At 56.3% G+C, this 24,582-nt stretch overlaps 2 protein-coding genes across 3 annotated transcripts in view; one reads left to right on the top strand and one right to left on the bottom strand.

Annotated features, from left to right (window-relative positions):
- The first annotated feature begins 1,920 nt into the window (after positions 1–1,920).
- HTR3A (5-hydroxytryptamine receptor 3A) lies at positions 1,921–6,906 on the top strand. The gene is made up of 9 exons (XM_013129748.3): positions 1,921–1,987; positions 3,719–3,882; positions 4,051–4,095; positions 4,414–4,523; positions 5,084–5,253; positions 5,429–5,589; positions 5,849–6,059; positions 6,207–6,440; positions 6,608–6,906. The coding sequence occupies exons 1-9, from the start codon at positions 1,921–1,923 to the stop codon at positions 6,904–6,906; spliced, it is 1,461 nt and encodes a 486-aa protein (XP_012985202.3).
- Positions 6,907–12,213: 5,307 nt separating this feature from the next.
- Positions 12,214–24,582, bottom strand: part of ZBTB16 (zinc finger and BTB domain containing 16) — a 52,228-nt gene continuing 39,859 nt past the window's right edge. Inside the window, exons 5-7 of one of the 2 annotated variants that reach the window (XM_034069571.1) lie at positions 14,777–14,947; positions 12,784–12,951; positions 12,214–12,516 (exon numbers count right to left, since the gene is read on the bottom strand). In XM_034069571.1, the coding sequence (XP_033925462.1) occupies positions 12,287–12,516; positions 12,784–12,951; positions 14,777–14,947 (569 nt within the window). In that variant the 3' untranslated portion in view covers positions 12,214–12,286. The remainder of the gene's footprint in view (positions 12,517–12,783; positions 12,952–14,776; positions 14,948–24,582) is intronic. The other variant, XM_034069572.1, reaches the window with a different exon arrangement.

Genomic DNA, 24,582 nt, shown 5'->3' with positions numbered 1-24,582 from the left:
ACCTAAGGAAGACCCTGGGTGCCCCCCCTGGCCCCAGGGACCCCTGCAGCACCCTGGGGATGCCATGAGCCTGAGCATCCCTGAGGACCAAGGACCACAGGTGGGTCCTGCATCTCCTGGCACTGGTGCAGGGGGTTGCTGTGAGCCTGCCCATGGCGGCACCGCCAGCCCTGCCTGCACACGGTGTTTATTTCATGTCTCACAGTGTTAAATCATAGCAGACATGCAATTCGGGGAGCCTGAGGCTCCCTAATGGGAGGCCTCGGGTGTGTGATGGGGCCGAGGCCAGAGGCAGCCACGCTGCCAGGGCTCCTCCGTGATGCTTTATTGCTTTTGACGCTTCAAATGCGCTCAGAAAGGCGAGTCCTGGCAGCATGGAGGAGGCTGCTCCCCTCTCCTGAGACCTTCCTCCTGGTCCCACTGCAGCACCCATCCTGCACAGAGCTCAGCCACATGCCTGCCCTGGCCCCTGCAGCCCCCAGCTTGGTTTCATTCCCAGGAAGGTTTGGGTGAAAGGGAATTGCTTGTCCCATTATTGATAGGGGATTCTGAGCATCACTTGTCCCATTGCATGGCAGGGACCCTGTGCCTGGACCCTGTGCTGTCCCCAGCCTTTACCATCACTGGAGCAGGATGCAGGGCTGAGCCTCTGGAAGCCCCAGACGCTTGGCGCTTCGATTCCCGGAAAAGCAGTTACCACGCAGCAGATTACAAGGCTAATAAAATCCCATTACGCCATTTCAGAAAGTAAATCTGATCCGGGCGCTGCCGATTGGAATTGGCCATCCCACAAACAGTCCCGCAAGAGCCCCTGCACAGGGTGAAGCTACAGTAGATCACACTAATGAGATATCTGATAATAGGAGGACAGAGAGAACTACATTAAAATCTCTTTAAGATGAAGACTTAATACCCAGAGGAGAAAATCCAGAGTTAATGATGCTGCAGCAGAGGCTCCGCTTGCGCGGTCCTCCCCCCCTCGGCCGCATCCTGCCTGCTGTGGACGCAGGGGCCGAGGCACAGGGGGCAGAGCAAGGAAGGGTCCCCAGCGCCGCTGCGGCGCTGCCCGTGATCTTCATTACCCAGATTCAATAAGGGGAAGGAGCTCGGAGCTGCCTGCGCTCCCCGGGAGGTGACTTCCCAGCGCTAACGGAGCCGAGAAATCAAATTAGCCCCGGCTCTGCACTCGCTCTCTCCCTGACACCGCTGTTGGCAGCCGAGGGGGAGTTCATCAGCGCCCCGCACTAATTCTTATCTCGTTTAAGTGACTCCACGCTGGCATCTGATGCGATTTGCTCCACGCCACCGCCGCAGGCTCCGCACTCTGCCCGCCGCTTTCCCAGCGCTTCCAGAGCTGGCAGCTTTGGGGGGGACACAGGCACCTGCAACACACACAAATGCAGACACAGCTACACAAATATGTGGGGCAAAGGGGGGCCGGGAAGAAGCTCCTCTGACAGGCAGAGGGATGTCATAGTGTGCAATGGGAAGCCTGGTACCTCTGGAGCCCCCCATTCCCTTGGCTGATGGAAACCCTCCCCCAGTGACATGTTCCTGTAACCTCCCAGGACAGACCACCCCGTCTCTGACTTGCTAACTGTTGACAGTCTCCTTGCACCTGCAGCATCCTCTCCCCTGAGTCCTGCTGCATCAGGCAGGACGCCTTGCACCCCAAAACCCCCTTTCCTGCAGCCAGGCGCCTGGGCAGGGGCTGGGGGAGCCCAGGGGAGCAGGCGGTGTGGGCTCCTCTCACATCCTCCCAGCCTGAAACCTGATGCATCAGGAGAGGCTGATGCGACATTAATTGGGCGTTCTCAAAACCCCACGGCGAGAGGCAAGCGAGCAGGAGAGCTCACTGCCTGCCTCCTGCTCGGGGCCACTGCTGCAGCGGAGGCTGGCGGCAGCAGCTGCACCAGAGCCATGACACCCACTGCTCTCGGCGTGCTCCTGGCCCTGCTGCCTCTCACCTCGACGCTGCAGAGCCAAGGTAAGGCAAAGGGGATGGAGAGCTGGGGAGAGCGTGGTGCTCCTGGCACCAAGAGGGACGGTGCAACTGCTTTCCAAACCTGAGCAGTGCTGTACAGCACGCCAAGGATGCCTTTAGACACCTCAATGCTATTGAAAAGTGATGGACCCCGGAGAGCCTGAGAGTGGGAGAGCTCTGGTGCGAGAGCCTGGAGCTGCTGCATGCTGGGGTAGCGCAGGGTGACATCGGGCTTCGAAGTGCTCTGGGAGCATGCAAAGTCCCAGCTCTGAGGACAGGGTGAGAAACAGGGTGATGTCCTGCCTGCCTCTGCCGGAGCCCTCCACCCTATCCAGGGATTTCTCTAACATGATGTTTGATCCCTCTTAACACAGTGCTGGGTTTTGGGGATGACAGCCCGCAGAAGCGATGCTGTGCTGGGAGAGTTTGTAATCTCGTCTCTGCATGATGCTAAACCAACTGCCTAAGCACTCCCAAGCTATTGCTAGGGTTTTCTTGTTTAACCTTCCTGGGAAAGTAGGAAAATCATTGAGGTTCTCTGGATCAAAGGAGCTGGAAGTCTCCAGAGGTTTGTAACTTTGGTCAGCTCCTCTCATCAGGGCATCGCTCCCGTCTCCCTAACCTTCCCCCCCAGTGCTGCAGAAGAGGAACAGGGATGCTCTGGCCCTAGTGGTGCTGGAGGGATGCAGACCTGCGCGGTGTCTATGGCAGATGCACGGAGCAGCCCATTCCTCCCTCTGTAAAGCCATCTCCCTGCTGCCAGAGCACACAGACCTGGAGGGTGAGGGTGTAAGGAGGAGTGCAGGCATGGGCCAGCTCCATCAGCTGCAGCAGGAAAGGCCACTGGGCCCAGCTGCAGTGACAGCAGTGCCTGTTTTCCTCCCTTCACCCTAACTGCTTCCTCTCACCCCCACTCGGCTCCATCCATCCATACACTCCTGCCTGGGCGAGGGTCGTGCGCCTGGCTGGATCCCTGGCATTACCAATCGTGTGCAGCGTTAGAGGGGCTGAAGCTGCTGTGGGTTTTGGGGATTTTTAGCTTGAAATACAGATTACAGTTCCCTTCCAGCAGCTTTTCCCAAGTTCCCACAGATCTATTCCAATTAGTCCCTTTCATTAAGTGGGAATTGGACACCGGGGCTGGGCGTGCTGCAGAGCAAAGCCACGAGCATGGCTCCACTGCCCTGGCTTGGCCGCGGCGCCACCGGCTGCCCCGCAGTGAGGACACGGGCACCATGAGCAATTTGCACCATGATTAATGCTGCCGGCACAGGCTGAGGGATTGTTTCCACAGGAAGCAAACGCCAAGGCACTAATAAATGAATTTAGCATCCTGGTTCATCTCTAACCTCCACCTGCCGAGCAAAGGATGCCCTGGAAGGAGTGAGTGGTAGGAAACTTATCTGGACCCTTGTGGTCCCCACTGCCACTGTCCTGGTGTCTGTCCAGGGTGGTGGAAGATGGCAGCTCTGCCCTGCAAGGCTGGGGAAGGTCACACCCCTGATGGCCTGAACAGCAGAAGATACTCATAGAAGGTGCTGGGTCTGGCAGGCACGTTCCCCATCAAGAGGCTCCTATTGAACTTTGATGGGAAAAGCCCAGCTGGTCAGGGAGGGATTGGGATGGGAGCCAGCAGCATCCCCCCGGTCACAGCACAGCCCAGGGTGACTGCAGACACTGCCTCTGTGCGCAGCCCTTCATCCCTTCATCTCTCCTTCCTCCCTCTGCCAGCAGGTACCTGGAGGCAGGGCAAAACACCAGACCCCATGGAGCCTGCCCTGCATCGGCTGTCTCACTACCTGCTGACCCACTACCAGAAGGGCACGAGGCCCGTGCGTGACTGGCGAACAACCACTAACGTGGCCATCGACCTCATGGTCTATGCCATCCTCAGCGTGGTGAGTCCTCTGCTCACACTGAAGCTCTGGGGCTGCCTGGAGGTGTGCAGCTTCTGTGTGTCCACAGCAAGGGAAGGTACCACAGTGTGCAGCATCCTCCTGGGACACTGCTCATCTGCTGGAGTGACAATAATGCCTGTGCCAACACCATGTCCTTTTCTTGTGCAGGATGAGAAGAACCAGGTGCTGACCACCTACATCTGGTACAGGCAGGTGAGCACATGAGACTATGAAAACTCACCCTTCTTTGCCTGGCATCCCTGCAAACATGGGTGTGCAGCCCTGCTGGAGTGCAGCAAGGTGGAAGCCATCCAGGGGTGACAAGATCTCTGTAGGGCATGAACCTTGAGGTATGGCTTCCATGCTCTATGCTTCACACCACTGGGTGGTAGTAGCCGGAGGATGAGGTTTTCCTTTCTCCCACAGATAGCATTGAAAATTGGTTCCTATGGCTGGGTACGAGCTGGGAGGGTTTGGGTGCTGGTGGGGTGGCAGAGTCCCCATTCCCCAAGCCCTTCTCCCTTGTTGCAGCACTGGACGGACGAGTTCCTCAGGTGGGACCCGGCCCACTTTGACAACCTGACGCAGATCTCCCTCCCCGTGGAGAGCATCTGGGTGCCTGACATCCTCATCAACGAGTTGTGAGTGTGGCCAGAGGCCAGAAGGGACATGGTGTGGGGCTGGCCCCCTTGCCCACTGCGGGCACGTGCCGGCTGGCACTTTGTATTCGCGGCACAGAGCTGGCAGCCTCCCCGCACCGGGCGAGCTGCAGATGGGGAACAGCACTTGGGCCATTTCCAATGCTGGCTCACTGCAACTGTTAGTAATTACCCACCGTGCCGGGGTGGGATCCAGATAGCTGCAGAAAGGCTTTGTGAAGGCAGCACAATGCAAGGGCAGCTGCAGAGCTGCCAGCCCTTCCCTCGAAGCCAGCCGGCATCCTGCCCATTCCGTGGGGATTTAAGGTGTTCTCACCAGCTCCAGAGAGTGCCAGGACGAGGACACAGACACTCCTTGAGCTGGGAGAGGGCAGCAGCCCAGAGGTGATGCCATGCAGGAGTGCCTGCACCAGTGTTACCCAGAAAGCATTCCTGGGGGGCAAAACCCCTCCTCCTGGGCAGGTCCCCTCCCAAACGCAGCTCGGCAGCAGGAGTGTCTGCCCAGCGCTTCCCAGCCCCTGTCTGTCCCTTATGCCCTGCAGTGTGGATGTCGGAAAGTCCCCCCATGTCCCCTACGTCTACGTTGACCACCACGGGGAGGTGCAGAACCTCAAACCCATCCAGGTGATGACCGCCTGCAGCCTGGACATCTACAACTTCCCCTTCGACGTCCAGAACTGCTCGCTCACCTTCACCAGCTGGCTGCACCACAGTGAGTGCCGGGACCCCGCGGCTCAGGGGGGCAGGACCTCGCTCCCCTCCGCTGGGCTGCAGAGGGCGGCTCGTCCCTCTAGATGGCCCCAGCGGACCGGGGATGCATGCGGGTATTGCGGGCGCCGGAGCTTGGGGCCGGACACCCTGGTCCTCACCTCTCCTCTGCCCATCAGTTCGCGACATCAACCTCTCGCTGTGGCGGCAGCCGGAGCTGGTCAAGTTCGACCGGAGCGTGTTCATGAACCAGGGCGAGTGGGAGCTGCTCTATGTCCTCACCCACTTCCAGGAGTTCAGCGTCAAGAGCAGCGACAGCTATGCTGAGATGAAGTTCTACGTAAGGGTCTTTGGTTGCTGCACTTCTTGGGGATGGGGATGCTAGGGAAGGGTCTTGCCACTGTTCCTGTTGCCTGATCACCCAGCAGCCCTGTGCTGAGGGTCTCCTACCTGCAGGTAGGAGGTTCCCAGTGCTGAGCCATTCCTATGGCTCACCTTAGTGCAACCCACAACACTTGCCTGCCTTGGCAGAGAGCTGCACCAGCTCATGCCCTCGATTCCACCCTTTGCTGAGCCTTTCCTGTCTGTCTGTCCTGCAGCTAGTCATCCGGAGGCGGCCCCTCTTTTACACTGTCAGCCTGCTGCTCCCCAGCATCTTCCTCATGGTTATGGATATTGTGGGCTTCTACCTACCTCCCAACAGTGGCGAGAGGGTCTCTTTCAAGATCACCCTCCTACTGGGCTACTCAGTTTTCCTCATCATCGTATCTGACACACTACCGGCTACTGCTGTCGGCACCCCGTTAATAGGTATGGTGACACTACCTGCCAAACGGAGTGCCACAGCAGCCCTGGGCCTGGAGCACCAGGAGCTGCTGCCCGGTGGGAGAGATTGCTGGGGGCAACCCTCTGTGTACAAGCCCTTGCAGGCCACTCACCTCGCTGATGTCTCTGCAGGCATCTACTTTGTGGTGTGCATGGCGCTGCTTGTCATCAGCCTGACGGAGACCATCCTCATCGTGCGCCTGGTGCACAAGCAAGACCTGCAGCCCCACGTCCCCGCGTGGGTGAAGCACCTGCTGCTGGAACGAGCCCCTGTCCTGCTCTGCATCCGGGACAGGAAGAAATTCAGCCAGACCAGGACTCAGAGCTCAGACATCTCCGGACAGGTGGAGAACAACGACAGCACAGGTAAGGGCTGCACAGACAAGGCCCATGGGATCCTAAGGGGACTAGATCCTACTTACCCATCTATGAAGCCCCTGTTTACACGGTGATCTGGATGCTGAGCTCACCCACAGGAATCCCAGTTCTCTGTCTAAAGAGATTTTTCTCCCTTGCCTCTGTTGATCCTGCAGCCAAGCTGAACCACTATGGCTGTGAGGATCCCCGGGAGTGTGAGGCTGCTGGAGCCATGAGGCCTGCCCTGGGCTGTGCCAGCCAGGCAGACGGCTCCCTGCTGATGCACGGTGTCCTGCATGAGATCACTGCCATCCGCCAGTTCCTGGAGAAACGTGAGGAGTTCCGGGATGTCGCCCGCGAGTGGCTACAAGTGGGTTACGTGTTGGATGTCCTGCTCTTCCGAGCCTACCTGGTGGCCGTCCTGGCTTACACCATCACGCTGGGTACCCTCTGGTCAGTGTGGAGGGATGCCTAAGAGGTGCCTGCCTTTCGGGGCAGGGAAGGTGGGGACCCACACGCTGCCTTGCTCCAGCACCCTCCACAGCTCTGGGGCTGTTTGCTGACCCAGGCTGGGGCACCCACCGCCTTGCCCCAGCTCCGGAGCAGCAGCACTTGAGCATCTCTCTGAGGCAGAGCTGAGAGGAGTCCCCAAGCACCATGACCCCTGCACAAGCCTTGCAAGGTGCCTGCCCCATCTCTCGCCCCAGCCCAGCGCGACCGCAGCCGCCGCTTCAGCACCGTGGACAGCGGCCCAGCCGCGCTGCGCCCGGACGGGGGTCCCGTCCCTGGCTCTGGGGGCTCCCTGCCCCTTGCCTCAGCTGTCCCGGGGAACCCCCCCCCCCCACCTCTGTGCCAGGAGCACCGGGAGCCACATGCATGTGCCCCCTTCCTTCCCCCTGCTCGTGGGGCTCCCCGCAGGTCTTTGCTCCCCCTACCTAGTCCCTGGGCGCAGTTGCCCAGCAGATGCCCATTGTGCCCTTGCCCTGCATACAGTAAGTTGGCGGAGAAGCAGTGCCAGGCAACAGCAAATCAAGTGGGGTGCAAGTGGGACTGGCTCTCTGGACACGTGGTGATGGAAGAGACCTGTGAGGTCACCGGTTGCTATTGATAGTGTCCCCCTCCCCAGCTCCCAGTCTCCATCCTTGCCAGGGGATGTGGCTAAGAGGAGATGAAAGAACTGCTGGTTGCATCCCAGAGCAGGGAGTTGGGCCAAAACTACAAGGAGCAGAGCTGCCCAATGCAGTTACTGTTCCGAGAGATGGGAGTGTTGTGGCAAGAAACACTGATGGTGTTTTCAGGGTGGTCCCCAGCCCCAGTGCTTGCTCATTCCTCACACTGGTAACATACCTGAGCATGGACATCATCCTCAGAAGTGCTGGAGATAATGGGAGAGCCCATCCCAGGCTCCAGGTTCATCACTGCATACAGCTCATCTGTATGGTGGTGGAGTGGAGGTGGACTGACAGTGGCTGTCTCTCCTACATCCACCCCGAAGCCCACCAGCCACAGACCAAGGACCCCACGCAGTGTCCTGGAGTCATCACCTGCAGGAAAACTTCCCACTGAGTGACGGGGGGCTGAGGATGGGCACAGCAGGCTCCTGCCGGCGCCGGCCCGCGCTAATGCGCTGATGGTCTGTAAGTGGCTGCCTATTGATGAGGTGTCCAGTTAAAGAGTTCACGAGACACTAAATCAGCCCATTGATCCTGCTGAGATCGATGGTGCTACAGACCTGATCACTGCAGTGGGCAATTAACACCCTCTGGAATGAGCCTCCTTCATGTAACATCAAACGCTCCAACAGACAAATCCAATGGGCCCATTGACCCGGGCAGGTGATGCCACCCAGCCCACGTGTTCTGGGGCAACAAGGGGTGACAGGACCCCCAAGCCAGCTTCACCACCTGCTCCTGCCCATGGGGACCCACCGTGAGATGCTTACCTGTGCTGTCATATCCCATGGACCACATCGGTGGGGGCTTGGTCCTCATCCTTCCCTGCACTAGGAATCTATCCTGCATCCAACTTAAACCCCTTGTGCAGCTCCATGGTCCTACCCCTGTAAGAGCCGGTCTCCCATGCTGGAGGAAAGATCCAGGTTCTCCCTTTACCCTCTTGCTGCTTTGGGAAGTGCTGCATGCAGGAAAAAGTTCCAGGCATCTGAGTGGAGCCTGGATTTTCCTCTTTAAAAAAAAATAAATCAATAAATCTGAATCTAATCTCCTAATAAAGGTTTAATGAGGACATAATGTTGATGGAACAGAACATTGTTGCAGCATAATCGCTCCCAGCTGCTGCGCGAGCGTGCAGACAAAGGCCCGGTCCTGCCATCATTTCCCTGTTATTATAGCACTGCCTTTGTGCCAGGCCGAGCGCCGGAGCCGGGCTCCAGTCCCCTCTCCTGGGGTACTGCTGTGGTACCACCTCTGCTTGCCTGAACCTGGCCCAAAGATCTCTCCCCTTTGCCCAAAGCCTCACCTTAAGAGCATTGCTGGGGGAACTCTGGGAGGCAGGGACCAGCTCCAGGAGCTGGGGTGAGCACATAGAGCTCAAACCCACTTGGAAGCCCTAGGGCATGGGATGAGCTTGGCTGCAGCACAGCTTGGCCTGGCACACCTCATCCGTCCCTGGGAAAAATGAAGTGATGCTTCACCTGCAGTGATACCAACTGTGCCGTAATGAATGTTTAACTGCATCGTCATGCCCAGGCGGGTGGTGGGCAGCACTCATTGGGGTGCAGGCAGAACTCATTGGGCCTAGGCATGGGTGAGTGACAGCAGCAGCACCCACCTGGACCCACCATGGCGGTCCATGCTGTGCTGTACAGTTTGCTGCAGCACAAAAGGAGAGCAGGCGCTGCTGTTAATGTAGTCAGTAAATAAATAAAGGAGGGCTTAAGCTTAGTGTACAGCAATCAGTCGAGAACTACAGGATAATTAACGCAGCGGGGGGCCAGACTACTCTGCAGTCAGGTTTAAATGAACGAGTTCACTTTCATTGAGGCAAACTTGCTCAGCTCCCTGGTGAGCTGTGCCGGCAGGCAGCAGCATGGGCAGCGCTGCGGGATGGGGAGCTGCACATCCCGGGACATGGGTGCGGGATCGCTCCCCATCCGCAGGGAGGTCAGCATCCCCTGCTTATCGGGGCTGGGTTAGGGATGGGACCCCCCTGCCACAGCCCCAGCACCCCCAAACTCACCACTGTGGTCCCCCCACGGCTCGCCCCACGCTGATGGGATGCCTCCTTCCTCTTCCTCCTCGCGCAGGCACAGGAACAGGAGACATCAGGCCGAGACAACGGAATTAACTTTATTGGTTGTTTTTGTTTTCTAACTGCAGATTCAAGGTATACAACTGAACATTGCTATTTTCCTTATGAGACTTATAAATAAAAATACAAAAAATGTTCACTACAAAAAAATCTACCGTTAGTAGGATGTAAAAAATATTCTCTTTGCTATAGAAGGCACGAACTTCACTTAGTGACACATGGAGAGAAAAAAACCTGCAGCAGTATATTATTATTCTTCTTCTTCCTTTTCCTTTTTTTTGTCTTTTTTATTCCTCTGTCAGAAACACTGAAGTCTTACAAAGAAATGCATCTGAATCTACACAGGACGAAGGCAGATGCGGAGAGCTGCAACTAGGAGACACCACAACGGTTTTTATTCATTTTATTTTTTTGTCTTTTTTTTCGTTTTCTTTATTTTCTCAGGAAACTTTCAGCTAATGGCATCTGTGGCCAGAGGACAGAGAGGACTCGAAGCAGAACCGCACGGGAGCGAACGCGCAGGGACGGGGCCCAAGTCGTACAAAAAATAGGAGCCAATAGATAGATACTCTGAGAAAACCCACGGGGAACTGGGGCACCTTCTGCGCCCGGGCTCAGAGAGGTGCTGAGGTAGACGGAACGAGGACAGCGACAGACCCGGACCACGAGCGAGCGGCAACACAGAGCAACGGGACGGGCGGGCGCTCACGACACCGACAACAAGCCAGGGGAGAGGGAGCCCGGGGCTGCAGGGCCCTGCGGGGCGCTTGGTCCTCACTGCTATGATACACATATATAGACTTCTATATATATATATGGGGGGCGGCGGCACCGCTCCGACGCCGAGCCCAACGCCGTGGCAGCTGGGAGGCTGCGGCACGAGGGCACAGAGGGTGGGATGGAGGAAGGGAGCGGGGCAGAGGATGGGAGGGGAGGTTAAAGCAAAACAAGCCACATGAGCTCTGCCACATGCTCCATGGCACCGTGGCACCCGCAGGGAATGACCGCGCACGCGCCAGGGATTGCAGCAATTCCCGTGTCAGAGAACTGGGTCTGTCTGTAGTTTTCTATATTTTTCTTATTTTTTTTTCCATTTTTTTCTTAGGCACAACAATTCAACAAAGCCGTTCTCCACAGTCACATCCCGGATTGTACAACAGCGGCGTCCGCCCCACGCCGAGCAGCAAAGGACCCGCACACGGAGGCACACACGCGTGCAAAGCCGGGCTGGGGTGCGTGGAAGGGTGCTGCTCCCGCAGCCACATCCCTGCTCAGCACTGGGAGAGGTGGGACGGGCACCCCAAACCGAGAGGGGCCATCGGCACCCGTCTGGAGCGCATCCGGGCACCGTCCTGCTCGCCCTGACTTCTCCTTCCCCCCTTTTCACCCAAACGCAGCAAAATGACAAAAAAACCCAAACCCAAGTCACGGCCACCAGCGCCCCATGGGATGGAGCCCATGGAGCCCGCGACCGCCAAGGAGCAACACAACAAAAACCAACACAAGAGGTAGCTTCAGAACCGACGCCCCCAGCCCCATAGGGCTGGGCAAAAAATACCAGTTTTGGTAAGGATAATGCACAACGGGAGGCACGCGCCTTCCCGGCCACGCCATCCCCCGTCCCCCCAAATCAATAAAAGCTCATGAGGTCACAAAAAAACGAGGTAATTTCAAGTAAAATGTGCTAAATGCAGAAACATTCCAAAAAGAAAGGTCAACAAAACCCAACGAAAAGCAAAAGCAGTGGCGAGCAAAGCCACCGGGCACCCCTCGCCTGCGGCTGCTGCAGATGGGCAAAACCCAACGCTCGGCACCCCCAGCAGCACCCCAGTGAGCAGGATAAAAGGATTCTCCCATTGGGTGCAGTGCTGTGGACCAGCAGCACCCATGGTGCCACCAACTGCATCCCCCCACAGGCGCTTTGTTCTCACCCCCCAGGAAGGGGAAATGCATAGAGAGGTCTTTGGTCAGGGGAGGGCAGCAGCCGGCTCCCTACCCCAAACACCCTTCTCCGGCCTGGATCCCTGGGATGCTCTCACCAGTGCACTCACGGCTTGCCGGATGCTGGCACTCTCCCACCTGCGATGCTGCAGCCTGGCAGCATGGGAGCCATCCCAAAATGGGGTCCAAGACCCACAAGTGAGCTCAGGTCCTCTGTGGGGCATCTACGGTGGGGTCTATGTGGTTATAGAGGACACCAGAAATTAAACCTTGCCAAAGCACTGCCCATACACACGCTTCCGGGGAAGTGCATCGTTCCACTCGGTCTTCCCGGCAGCACCAATGGCTGGCAACAGTGGTGAAGGAGGAGCTGGCTGGGGAGCAAGTTCCAGGGGGGCTGCGAGGGGTGAGGGCCACCCCATAGTGAGGGGGCCGGGGCAGCAGGCGCACGAGCAGCTGGGGAGGGGGCGCAGATGGGGCCGGGAAGGGACCGGAGCATCCCTGTGCCCCGGTGTGAGCCGCGGGATCCTCCCGGCGAGAAGCAATGAACGAGAACCAAAACCAAAACAAGGCCGTGGACGCTGCGGGTTTGGTGGTGTTCTTCTTGCCCAGTCCTCTGCCACTCGGCCCCACCACCTCCTGCCTCAGACATAGCAGAGGTACAGATAGGTCTTCTCTATCCGCCAGTCGGTGGGGATCTCCTCCGGCTTGTGGCCCTTCATGTGCTTCTGCATGGCGGAGAGGCTGGGGCAGTACTCCAGGCAAATGGTGCACTGGTAGGGGGAAGCGCCGTTGTGGGTCCGAAGGTGTTTGATCATGGCCGAGTAGTCCCGGGAGCGCTGGTGGCACAGCTTGCACTCGAAGGGCTTCTCGCCTGTGGGAGATGGGGAGTCAGTGGGACCCACGGCCTCCGGGCTGTAATTAACTGCCTGGCTTCGACAGCCGATAGCCGGGTAATGAACAGCAAAACCGATCTGACTATTGATCCTCTATTGACAACAGCTACGCGCCGGCACACCCGATGAGCTGTTACCCCTGCCCGCTGCCGCCCTGGTCCATGCTGCCGGCATCTCTCCCGGTCCAGCACCGGGGGACCAGCCCAGCACCACCAGCCTAACCGCAGAGCCCCTGTGGCTCATACCTGTGTGGACCCGGTAGTGGGTCTCCAGCTGGTGCTTGAGGCTGAACTTCTTGCCGCAGCCGTTGCACTCATAGGGCTTCTCTCCAGTGTGGATGCGCTTGTGGCCCTTCAGTGTGCTCTCGTCCCGGAAGCAGCTGCCGCAGAACTCACACTCGTAGGGGTGGTCGCCTGCAAGCACAGGGGTGGGTCAAAGCCCCAGCCAGCTCCCCAGCATGGGGATACCCCTGGCACCCACCAGCCCGGGGTTAAGCAAGCCCCCCCAGCATGGTACCCTGGTCCCTGCATCCTCATGCTGGGGTGGGCAGCAGGGTCAGGTGAAGATGGGGCACTGTGACCACCCTGCCACCAATTCCCAGCCTTTCCACCTGGCACAGACCTGGCCCCGGGCGTCTCCCGTGCTCCAGACTGGGTGGCTGATAAATGAACTCTGGTTCGGCACCAAAGGCAGAATGATTTGAAGGAAAGGTGAGGGCTCCAGCTACTTATTTATTACAGCCGCGAAGGCAAGGACAATAAAGATAGATTGATCGTCCGAGACTTTGTTCATGAATATTTAAATATTACTGATTTGTCTTGTCACTGTAATTACAATTTCTCTGTGCCGCATACCCTACAAGCACAGTTTATGGTAAAGAATGGCGAACTGTATTTCACTTGTCCTGCTGCAGATGTGCGGAGCTGCCAAGCGTGTAATGTTCCCCGCATTTCATACATTTTCTTCAGCTGTGAAGGCTTAAGTCATCCACAATGACCTACGTTTTTTCATTATCCCCGTGTCAAACTGCACTCGTGCCTGGGCATAAATTGTCCTTCTCGTTATATACTCACATGCCTGCGCTTTCGCTTCCTCTTTCAAATGATATTTTACTCTCTCCCCGTGTGCTGCAGCAGAGTCCTGCAGCCCCTGGCTGGGCACTGCAGGAGGAGGAGGAAGATGCTAGGGCTGCCTTTTGGACCCCCCTCCAAAGGCGAGGCAGGCGGTGCCTGTTGGCTGCTGTACTGTACCTCCCTGTGCCCAGCTCCTAATGATCACCTTGGGTTTCAATCCTACAGTCAAGGATGTTGCAGCCTGAGGCAGGCAGCACATCCATGTGCTCCATTTTTAGGAGAAGCCATGTAAATGGGAGCCGGGCAGTGCTCCGGCCCCAGGAGGAGCACAAGCATCCTGCATCTGGGTGGGATGAAGCCACGCAGCATAATTAAACACCCCCAAAGCACCACAGATCCTGGTGTTTTTTCACATCCAGGAGCTGCTGAAGCAGCAGAGGTTGTGGTGGGACACGCATGGCCTGACCCGCAGCCCAGGTCACCGGATTACCAGCTATAAATAGCTCCAGCGCTCGGCATTAACGTGCTTATCATCGGCACATGATTCCCATTCCCCACACCAGAACCCCAAGATCAAGCCCACGTGTGGGTCTGGCAGCTGCCTGCCACAGCCTGGATGCAGCCACCCTTCTGTGATGCTGCCTGCACATCCCCAGCAGCCACTCCAATGTCCCCTTTTGAGGCTGCATGTGCATGCTGTTAACAGGAGAAAAGAGAGGGGGCATCCTAACTTGGCACCCATTCTACACCCTGCCATCAATAACAGAGCAGACAAGGAGGGTGCATGAGCCCCCAGCTGATGTTGGATGGGTGAGGAATGCTGCTGAGAGCTGTGGTGCTGGCTGCAGTGCACAGCAGAGCTGCACAGCACTGGGCAGTGCCCCAGAGCACCAGCTCCACGTTGCGCAGGTCACCCTAATCCCATTAGGGCCCAGCACCAGCTGATTATGTGCATCTACCCCCCATAAGCCGATGAGCGGGTGTGATGGTGCAGCCCCTAAGAAGGTCACATGCCACTTCATACCCGATCAACTTCTTACATGCTGCTTGTTTTCCACTTTTAACTCCAACCAGCCCCAACTGTGGTGCCTCTACACTGAGGACAGGTTCCCTTTTCCTCCCCTTTTACCCACCATGCATGGGGCAGAGCTGCCCAGCATTGTACCTGTGTGGGAGCGGAGGTGCCTCTTGAGCGCGGTGTGGCTGGGGAAGGTGCGGTTGCACTCGCTGCAGATGTAGCTGCGCACCCCGGCGTGCACCTCCATGTGCTGCTGCAGGGCACTCTGCGTCTGGAACCGCTTGCCACACAGCAGGCAGAAAACAGCCATGTCCGTACCTAAGGGAGAGATCCAGCTTAGGCACTGCTGGCACCACTACCCCACCTCGGGATGCTCTGACGGCAGCAGGGATGCTCTGACAGCAGCAGGGAGCCCAAGATCTGCAGGGCTCCGGCTGTGTCTTTGAGGGCTGTGGACACCCCAACCCTGCTGCTGCTGGCCCTAGAAAGGGAGCACCAGGGTAAGGGAGGAGGCTTTTATAGCCTTGGAGGGAGCTGGAAGCCCCAGCCCTAGGATGCCCCAATGCAAGGCAGCTGTTGGTCTATCAACACATCCTCATGCACCTGTGAGAGCTGCAGAGCTCAGAGCTTGTAAGGGCCAGGGGAAAAGGGAACCTAAGAATCACCCTAAAACCAGTCAGAGAGCAGGGGTTGGATGTATTGCCTGCAATCCTGAGCCCCAGTACAAACACAAGCTCCATCTGAGCAGCCATGGGTATAAAATAGGCTGCAATAGAACAACAGTAAAAGCAGAGAAAACCACCTCAACCCAGATCCATATACACCACCAATAAAAAACCAGACCCTTGTGTTATTAAACTATTTGTTTTCGTTTATGCATAGCTGATTGTTCAGAACCTGTGTGCTGGTGCAAATTGTATTACGCAGGGAGATTAAGCAAATAAACGCGAGCTTTTTGGAGACATTAAAATGTGAGGACTATGGAAATAAAATTATCTAGAAAATTGTATTAGCAATTCATTAGCAGCAGCAAGATGTTCACGGTAACCAATGGATCAGCACTGCCTTAGGAACAGCAGGGTGGGGGAGCTGCTTGCCACACTGCCAAAACCAGCCCTGGGGACCCCACTGGTGCCACCGCACCCTGCAGCAGTGGGCACCTGCCATGGCGGTGCCAGCACCACAGTCCCCCTTTGGTGTAGGCAGGTGCTGGTTAAGGATGCGCTGGCAGCATTCTCCTGGCCAGCTCCACTCCCCTGGCATGTGCCGCAAGGAGACATGTCCATGTGTGCCTTCATCGTGCTCCATAGCGCGGTGGCACCGCGGCTCCAGAGATGCAGGAGCTGTGGAGGGATGCTCAGCCCTGGTGAGGCTGCCCAGAAACACCCTGAAACCTGCAAACCCACCAGTGGAACGGGAATGAGAGCAGCAAGAGGCAGCCCCGCACGGGAGCTGCCTTCTGCCTCTGCAGGGATTGATCCGGGGGGAGCGGGTCCCATTCCCCCCCACACAGCTGCGGACAAAACCCTCCCGAGACAAAACCACATCCCAACAATACAGAAGGAGGCGGCAGCGCCGAGCGGGTGGTGTGGGCAAATCCCAAGAGGTATGCGGCCCTCGGCGGCCCCGGCGCTGACAGCAGGACGGGTCAAAGGTCCTCGGGGCTGAGCCCCAGCACCGCGGCCAGCTGCGGAGCGGAGGCCCCGGCCCGCGGGATGCCGGCCCCGATAAATCTGCCGGCAGCAGCCCCCGCTGGGGCCGGGGACAATGGGCTCCCGTGGGGGCGGAGGGCAGGACAATGCCGCCGGCCGGCGCGCGGGGCCGGAACAAATCCTCCCTGGCACCGTAGGGCCCTCATTTGTGAAACTAATTGGCCCCCGCTTGAAAGAGGAACGTTGTGACTCCAGCAGCCGCGGTGATGGGGACGAGCGGCCTCGTGTACGTATGGGAGATGCACCCACCGCTCCATGGGGATGGTGTCCCCAGGATGGGTGTCCCCCAGAGGTGCTGCTCGCCACAACCTGCAAAAGGCACTTCTTAACTGGATGTGGTTGGGGTTTAGGTGATGCGTTAGTAAATAAAGCAACACCCTGAATGGGGAGGTCAACTTCCACCAGCACCCAGCACCAACCACCCTCCAGGAGCAGAGCTTCCACAGGGTGTGAAGGCTGGTGCCAGCCCGGGATGGTGGATGGCTGTGCACCCGTGACCACTTGGAGAGCGGATGGGAGGTGGGATAAGATGGGAAAGCTCACATGGGGTGTGCTTGCCACAGGGAGAGCTGCAGGGGTAACATGGGGACTCACCCGGTGTCTGAGGTGCAGCGCATCCCTCTGCTCCCACCCCAAGTGCATCCTGAGCCAGGCTCAGCCATCGGAAGAAAAATCACCCCCGATAGAGGAGCGCTGCCGCCCCAAACCAGTGAGAGACGGATTTATTCATTTCCCTGACGTTTTAATGGGTTCTCCCCTTTTTGCGGGAAGATGATTACAAATTAAGCGGCATTTAAACGCTTTTTACTGTCAACAATTAAAAGGGGTGAAGGCGGGCGAGCAATTCATTCCCCGGGAAACGCGCCGGCTCCCGCGGGCGCTGCTGCCCCTTCCCTCTACTGTACAGTGCACAATGGCCCCGAGCGCACCATTAATTTTGCAGGACGTTCAAAAGCAAATTAAAATATAAAAAGCCCCCGGGCACAAAGACAGACACTGGGGGGGGGGGGGGGGGGTTAGGTCGAGCTCACAAACCGGTCTTAGCAACCGGGAGGTGCAGCGCAGCCCTGGCACGCTGCGGTCGGCAGCCACCTTCGCCTAACTCCCCCGGTGTTGGGTAGACCTGGCGTCGGTCACCATCAGCCATGACCTATTAACGGGGAGGCTCTTGGCGCTGCCGCTGGCTCAGGAGCCAGAGCAGGTTGGGTCTGGATGCCAGTTGGCCGTCTCACTGGGCAGTTTTAAACAGCAGGTGGTCTGAAATGTGTTTTTTAGGGGATGGATGAGCGCTGGAGGGAGGAAGGACCCTACAGCTGCAAGGATGGAGGTGTGCATCCCATCCTCCAGCGGCTTCATCCCAAACAAACATACCTGCGAGATGCAAATATGAGCAAGACACAACACACGACAGTCAGAGGAGCTTCTGCCTCTGTCCAAGCCATGGCAGGGATGCTGCAGGCACCACGGCATCGAGGCCGCTGCCTCTATGGGAGGAGAGATTACAGCAAACCCCTGTGTGGTGACGGGTTATGGTGGGCTCCCTCCTGCACCAGCGAGGAGCCCAGTTTAGGATGCGGGAGGTGCACCGGCAGGAGAAAGGCGACACGTCCCCTTTAAAAGGAAATATAATTTACAGTGTGCAGCCAGGCGGCCCATAGTTTCAATCTCGTTTACTATAGAGAAAACTCTGCTAGCTGTTCTCTATCCCACAAATCCGATTTAATCAGACAAGCCAGCCAGCGTGGCTTGAAGTAAAAACGGATAATTAGTAAACAGAGAGCTACTTCAGTGCTTCATTGGCATTCGAGCCGGGCTAGTGTGTCGCATTTAAAATGCAGTCTGATGAAGTTTACAAAATCAAACCATTTGTTACTCCTATTGAAGAGGCTTCAGGCCACTTGCAATTAAATTGGAATTAGTGCTCAGAATGAGATACAGCAAATTCATACTAAAAAGGGATCTGACTTTCAGACATTTGACTTCAAGTTCTTCCCCTGTGCTTGTGCACACACGCGTGCGCCATCCTCCCAGCTCCCTGCCAGTCCCCAGACCCCTGGCAATGCTCCGGTGGCAAGGAAGGGACCAAGGGGACCGGTGCCACCAGAGCAGCCTCTGCTGAGCCCAGCACGGTTCTGGCGGTCTCCAGGCATGGTTGGGATGCGCAAAGCCAAGTGCTCCTCCCTGCATCCTCCTCTCGCTGCTGCCATCTTTTCCCTGTCGTTCCTCAGAGCATGCTATGAGACTCGAAAATGAGGCAGATGTGTCCATCCACCGCAGCAATAATCAATAGGATTAGAGACCTGGAATCAAAGGCTGCAGAGGTGCAAATCAGGAGGTGTCCATGGTACCGCAGGCATGAGGGTGCAGGCATCAGGGGTGCCAACAGAGCCCATCACTGCCCCTTTCACCCACCATAAAACCACCAAACCCTCAAGCCATGTCCTGCAAATTCATGTCTCTGACAAGACTTGCTCCTCCTTCCACCTTCATATTTAATGTAACCTCTTACGTGATGCTCGCGCCACAGAAGTGAACCAAAATATCCGCTGGGGCTGAGGCAGAGAGCTCCAAAGCATTCTGTCCACGCAGAGCAGGACCCAAGGGCTGTTTGCTGCCTGAGATGAGATTCCAGGGACATATGATGTGTTTTTGTCAGTGTCAAGGGCTCCCTACCAGCCTCCACCTCCCGGACGATGCTGCTGGTGCAGCTGCAGGGGAGGCTGCAGGCTGCTGCCGTGCATGGAAAGCAGCAATAGGGCAGGAAGAAACTATCAGTGACTGCAGCTGGAGAGCTGCAGGTAACCCCCTTCCCTGCCTGCCTGGGGGAAAGCTAGGCACGGAGGGCTCTCTGGAGCTGCTGCGTATGTCCCACTGGCACCAAGAGGAGGAGGAGGATGGGTGATGAAGGACAGGTAGAAGCAGTGATCACCAGCATCCCAGGATGCTGGCCCATGGCATCAGCACTGAGTTTTGCCCTGGGAAGGCATAGGATGCACACTGCTTGGGGCAAGAAGATTAACCCAGTTTCAGTGCCTGTTTTCAGGATTATTAGGAAACCAAGAGAAGCATTTTTTGGTGGCAAACCCACAGGGCAGTGCAAAGGAACCTTTCCTGGGATGCTGCCGTGGAATACGCAGTGCCTGCACACACAGATGCATGGGTTTCTAAGGGTGTCATGTCAGGATGGCAGAGACAGCCCTTTACCCCCCACTGCTGTAGTGATGAGGGGGCACCCACTATGTGCCAGCTGCCTGGTTGGAGCCCAACAGCCCAACAACCTTCACGGTTAAGTAGAAGGGGCGAGGGGGAAAGAGGGAAACCAGATGATAACCACACAAGACTTGTGTTTTGTGCGACAGTCACCAAATCATCCTGGTTTCAAAGGCTGCCTCTGGACTCTGTGGCTCAGCTTCTGCACTAATTAACATCTTTATGGAAGGCAACTTCTCCCAAGGGGGCATTTGTTTCATTATTATTATTTACCCCAAGAAAGGGCAAATTTCTTCCCAACTTTAGCTGACTACAGGAAATTAATTCTTAAAAAGCATCCAGTGCTGCCTGCTCTGGGGATGCTGCTGCTTTTCCTCCAGGCTGGATGCGGCTGTCCTGGCTGCAACAGGAGGGCCTGGCATGCCCCCCACCCCCGGCACCTACTCCCTATTTTACCAATGCCTAAACAAACTCAAGCCCAAACCTAAATGCTTCCTTTTCTGCTCCCTCAGTGATGCACGAGATGCTTCCCACCCAGCCCATCACCAGCTTGGGATGCACGTGGAGGATGCTCAAAGCACAGGCACCTGCAGCAATCCCAGGAGCATCTCTGGCATGGGTAGCTTGTGCCAACCGGGGTACTTTATTCCAGGGACCACCTGGGCCTGAGGGACAATGTGGTCCCACACCCCAGTGGCCATTGCATTATCACTCCCTCCCTGCTCAACCTCTCCCTTTGAGCGCAGTGGGATGGGAGCATCCCATTCTCACCTCCCTTTCAGGGGGTCGTTTTCTCCCCTGATCCCATTGGTGGCACCTTGCCCCTATCCCCATCACCACAATCTCCATCACCATCACTATCATCATCATCATCCCCATCACCTTCCTCCATTGCATCGTTCTGCGACTGCTCAGGCAAGAACGATTACGAGGCAGAGCGAGCGGGGAGGAAAGAGCCCAGCGACTATTAGCGGCGGCGGCTTTATGGCAACAGGCACACAACTCATTCGTTTCATGTTTCGCGGAATATAAAAGCGCCGAAACATTTTAATTTGAAATTCTTATCATTGAATTTACTGCTTTTCTCTCGCAATGATTTGTGTTGCTTTTTAATTTTTACAGTCTCTACAGAAGCCAGATGCTACCGCCTAGGGCCAAAATAATAAAAACCCGCCGCAGTCGTGAGTTACAGAACAAAAAGGAAACGCGCGGCTGACAGAAGTTAATATCTCAATTTAACAGAGCTGCTCCACTAATGATCCTTTGATATGTGTTTATTTAGAAAGGTCTGATCTTGACCTTGAAAGCAAACTAAACCGCGAAGTCTTTATGAGAGGAGAGAAAGACTTTATTTATAGACTGGCTTTGCGTCAATCACGGCAGCAGCTGGACCCGCGCTGGGCAAAGCACTGCCAGGCAGCCCGCGGCTCCAAACGAGCCTTAATCGAGGGATACATTTGGGATGGGGGATTCAGCTGCTAAGGAGGACTGTGGCATGTCCCCTGTCTATGGGGTGGGATGTGGAGCTCACACACAGAACGCTGCCTGCAAAGGAAAGGATGCAGGCAGCTCCTTGCCCTGTGTGGGATGCTCCATGGGGACAGCTTCGATCCAGGCACAGGGGACAGGCCATCCCCAAGGCATCTCTTGCCCAAGCCCTTCTCACAGTATGTAGGAAGAGCTGCTTCTGTGCTTCAGCTGCTGCAGCATCCAGCAGCATCCAGCAGCATCCTGCCCTCTGGAAGGATGGGGCATGCTCAGCACTCCCCAGGCCTGCACTAACAGAGCATGAGCTGGTTTTCTTCCTGATGAAATCAAGCACTGCACAAACCTCACACTCAGAAAGGGAAACCAGAGGAAGGTTTTAGGGGCCAGCTCCATTACACTGCACTTCCACCTCCCAGCTGGGGGAGGCGAGAGTTTCCTGAGCTCCCAACGCCACGGGAGCCTGAGAATGCACTGCAGATGCTTCGCACCTACAGTGCGCTGTGCTTTTGAACCTAGCTTCTGGGGGTTTAGGCCAAACAGTTGGTTGAAGATATTTACAAACCCTAAAGCCCTCTGCTGAAAGCTGGAGGTGTGCCCTCCTCCCCAAGCTGTAGTCCCTAAAGACTCTTCATTGTAGCATCTATCAAAATATATTGAGATATATGTATATATAAAATACATATAGCCAAGGACATAGCGCACCCACGGAGACACCCTTCCCTTTCCAGGACCCATCAGGCATTATGGTACCAACAAGCTCCACTCACAGGAAGCCCTGTAACACCAGCAATACAGTAACCCACTCTGGGTATCTATGTGCAACATCTCTCACTGCCGCTTTTCCCTAAGCCTGTCCCATTGCTCTCCATGCTGGACAATGCCACATCCATACTTGCCATTCCCAGGGAAGCCACACACTGCAGAACCATCCTTGCCCTTCCCAAGGACAAGTGTCTCACCGGGGCGGCTGGAGGGAAACTATAGCAGGGCTTCTGTCCACCACATCAGAAGGGAAGCTGTCATCTACTCACTTACTCGTCATCACTGCGCTGGCTTCCCAGATTTCCTCTTCCCAGTAGGAATTCGGAGTGAAACCAGCTGAAAAAACAATCTGACTTTCTGTAGAAAACCCAGTGTATTTTCCCCATTGCTTTCTGAAGCAGAGTTAAACTGATGCATTAGAAACAGCTTCATCTTTAAACAAAGAGCTTTGGTGAGGAGACCAAGCCCTCACCCAGCATTTCTGGACCACCAGGAGCACCCTCCAGGTCTTTTTGGCTAAAGATTCCCCACCATGACTGTTTGCCAGGGGGCACATCACGATGGGCACATGCCAGGAGGGTTTTAGGGGCCAGCAGATGCTGTCCCTGGTCAGTGGCATTACACCCTGCCCTCTGTGGTGCACTGTTAGCATCCCACCCCATGGGAGACCACCGTCACCATCATCATCACCATCACCAGTACCACCATCCTGCCCATCACCCACCCGTGCCACTCGTGGATCTCTCCCAGCCAGGCTGGCACCACTCTGGCATCCTCCATCCCCGTGGAGCCTGGTTCACATCGCAACTGATGAAATGACCCTTTCTGCTGCCGTGAGGCACAAAGCTGAGATTCGCAGCATCTGCTTGTGCTGCTGCACCCCCATCATTACAAAAAAGAGAGAGAAAAGATGAAAAGGCCTCTCGGTAAACCCGGGGAGCTGTGAAACGGCCCCGGGAGCAGCCTCTGCCCCGTTTCTGGGGGGTTTTGTGTAAAGCGGGGAGACGCAGATCCTGGGGGACAAAAGTAACCGCTAAGGTAAAGTTAAACCTTGTCGAGATGAACTTTCCTGCTACTTTTAATTAAAAGTTCTTTGGAATTAAAAAGGACACTATTCAGGAAAGGCTGAAAAAAAAATTCATTGACACCAGCCCGCCCCCCTCCCCTTTTTCCCAAGGAAAAGAAAAAGCTGTTTTTGTGTGTCTGCTCACCCAGCCCGCACTGTACAAAAGGAAGCGGATTTGCAGCAAGACACATGAGATGACCTCCTGACCCCGAGCCGCTGAAAAGTCCTCAATGGCATAAATACCAGATAATCAATCACATACCAGGAGGGCCGGTCCCCCTGCCCTCGCCCCCGCCGCCGGGTTTATGAGAGATGCACTGTAAACGGACACCGGCTCCTGATGGGAGGCCCCTCTCGGCATTCCTGTGCCGGACCAGGAGACCCCGGCCGCCTCCTCGCCCGCGCTTAGCCCTATTCTATAGAGCCCCATGAGCATCCTTTGGCTCACCCTGGACCGCGATGGCCAGAGTGTGGTTTCCTTCCCTCTCCAGAGCAAAATGAGGAGCAAAGGGGTCTGAGAGGTGTCGCTCTGTGCTCCAGAGGGATGGCCAAGGTCCTCCAAGCCTGGCATGTGGCCAGCACCAAAGGGAACCAAGGAGAAGTCAGCTCCATCTACAGAAAGCTTTGCTTGTCTAGGGGCTCTCTTGCTATCTGAAGCCTTTATGGCTCTAGCAGTGACTGTACAAGGCTGGTTTCCCTTACAGGGTCTCTGACCAGCCTCCCAAATGTGAGCAAAGGAGGGCAGCCACATCCCCCTGTGCTTCAGGGACAACAATGGACGCTCAAGCTTTCAAGGGAGGGAAGGGGAAAAGAAAATGCTGAGATACTGCCCTGGTCCAGTTAAATGGGAACCACTCGGCAACTAAATTTGATAATGCTTTTGTCCGTGGGTCAGAGGTTAAATATGTTCACACTAATCCCCTTCATCTAGAATTAAAGGACAAGAAAGATTTCTCCGTAGCTTAGCGAAAGGGCTTTTCTCATCGCGCTCTAAATAGTATTTGCACAGGAAAATTACAGCCTGGCCATTGGCCACCTCTTGTGCCACGGCTCTGCCACGTTCCCATCTCCCTGCTTGGTGTTGGCAAACCCGCATGAAGCCCGACCTCACCGTGCTTCCCCGTGAGCCCACCTTGCAGCGTGGGGAATCACTGCAGCCGTGCTTCGGGAGGCAGGGAGATTCCCAGTGTCAGGAATGCACACGAGGACTCGGATTTCAAGCACTGTCACAGGACATTACTGTCAGACAAAGGGGCTCTGTGCTGCACCCCCAGCACCCACCACCCTGAGACCCTGCAGAAGCCGGGGCCAGAGGCACGCATGGAGGTGGCACTGCTGCTGGGACCATCAGTTATGCTCCTGAGTGATGGAGGCTTCCAATGGGCACAACCACAAACCTGCAGAGGTGCCTCTGGTAGCTGCTCCCCAAATCCAGTTTTCCCAGCTTGGCCAAGGACTCCCCCCGGACACTGCCGGTGTTCAGAGGTGCCTGGAACCAAGTCTTGGCACCCTCCATGCGCAGCAGTGAACCAGATTTGTTTCCTAAGCTCAGGAGCCACAGTTTGAACCAGCACAAATTTTCTCCACTCCAGTGCATCACAGGCACTCAGCATCATCTATAGGAACTGTGATCCTTGCACCAAAACCAGATCTCATCTCAGCCCTGTGCCTGCTGCTTGCAGCCTCCTGCAGATGTGTTAAGGGACATCAGCACA

This window comes from Melopsittacus undulatus, chromosome 15, assembly GCF_012275295.1.
Source record: "Melopsittacus undulatus isolate bMelUnd1 chromosome 15, bMelUnd1.mat.Z, whole genome shotgun sequence".
NCBI lineage: Eukaryota > Metazoa > Chordata > Aves > Psittaciformes > Psittaculidae > Melopsittacus > Melopsittacus undulatus.
The sequence above is the reverse complement of the archived record's forward strand: the minus strand, read 5'-3'. Positions and strand labels throughout refer to the sequence as shown.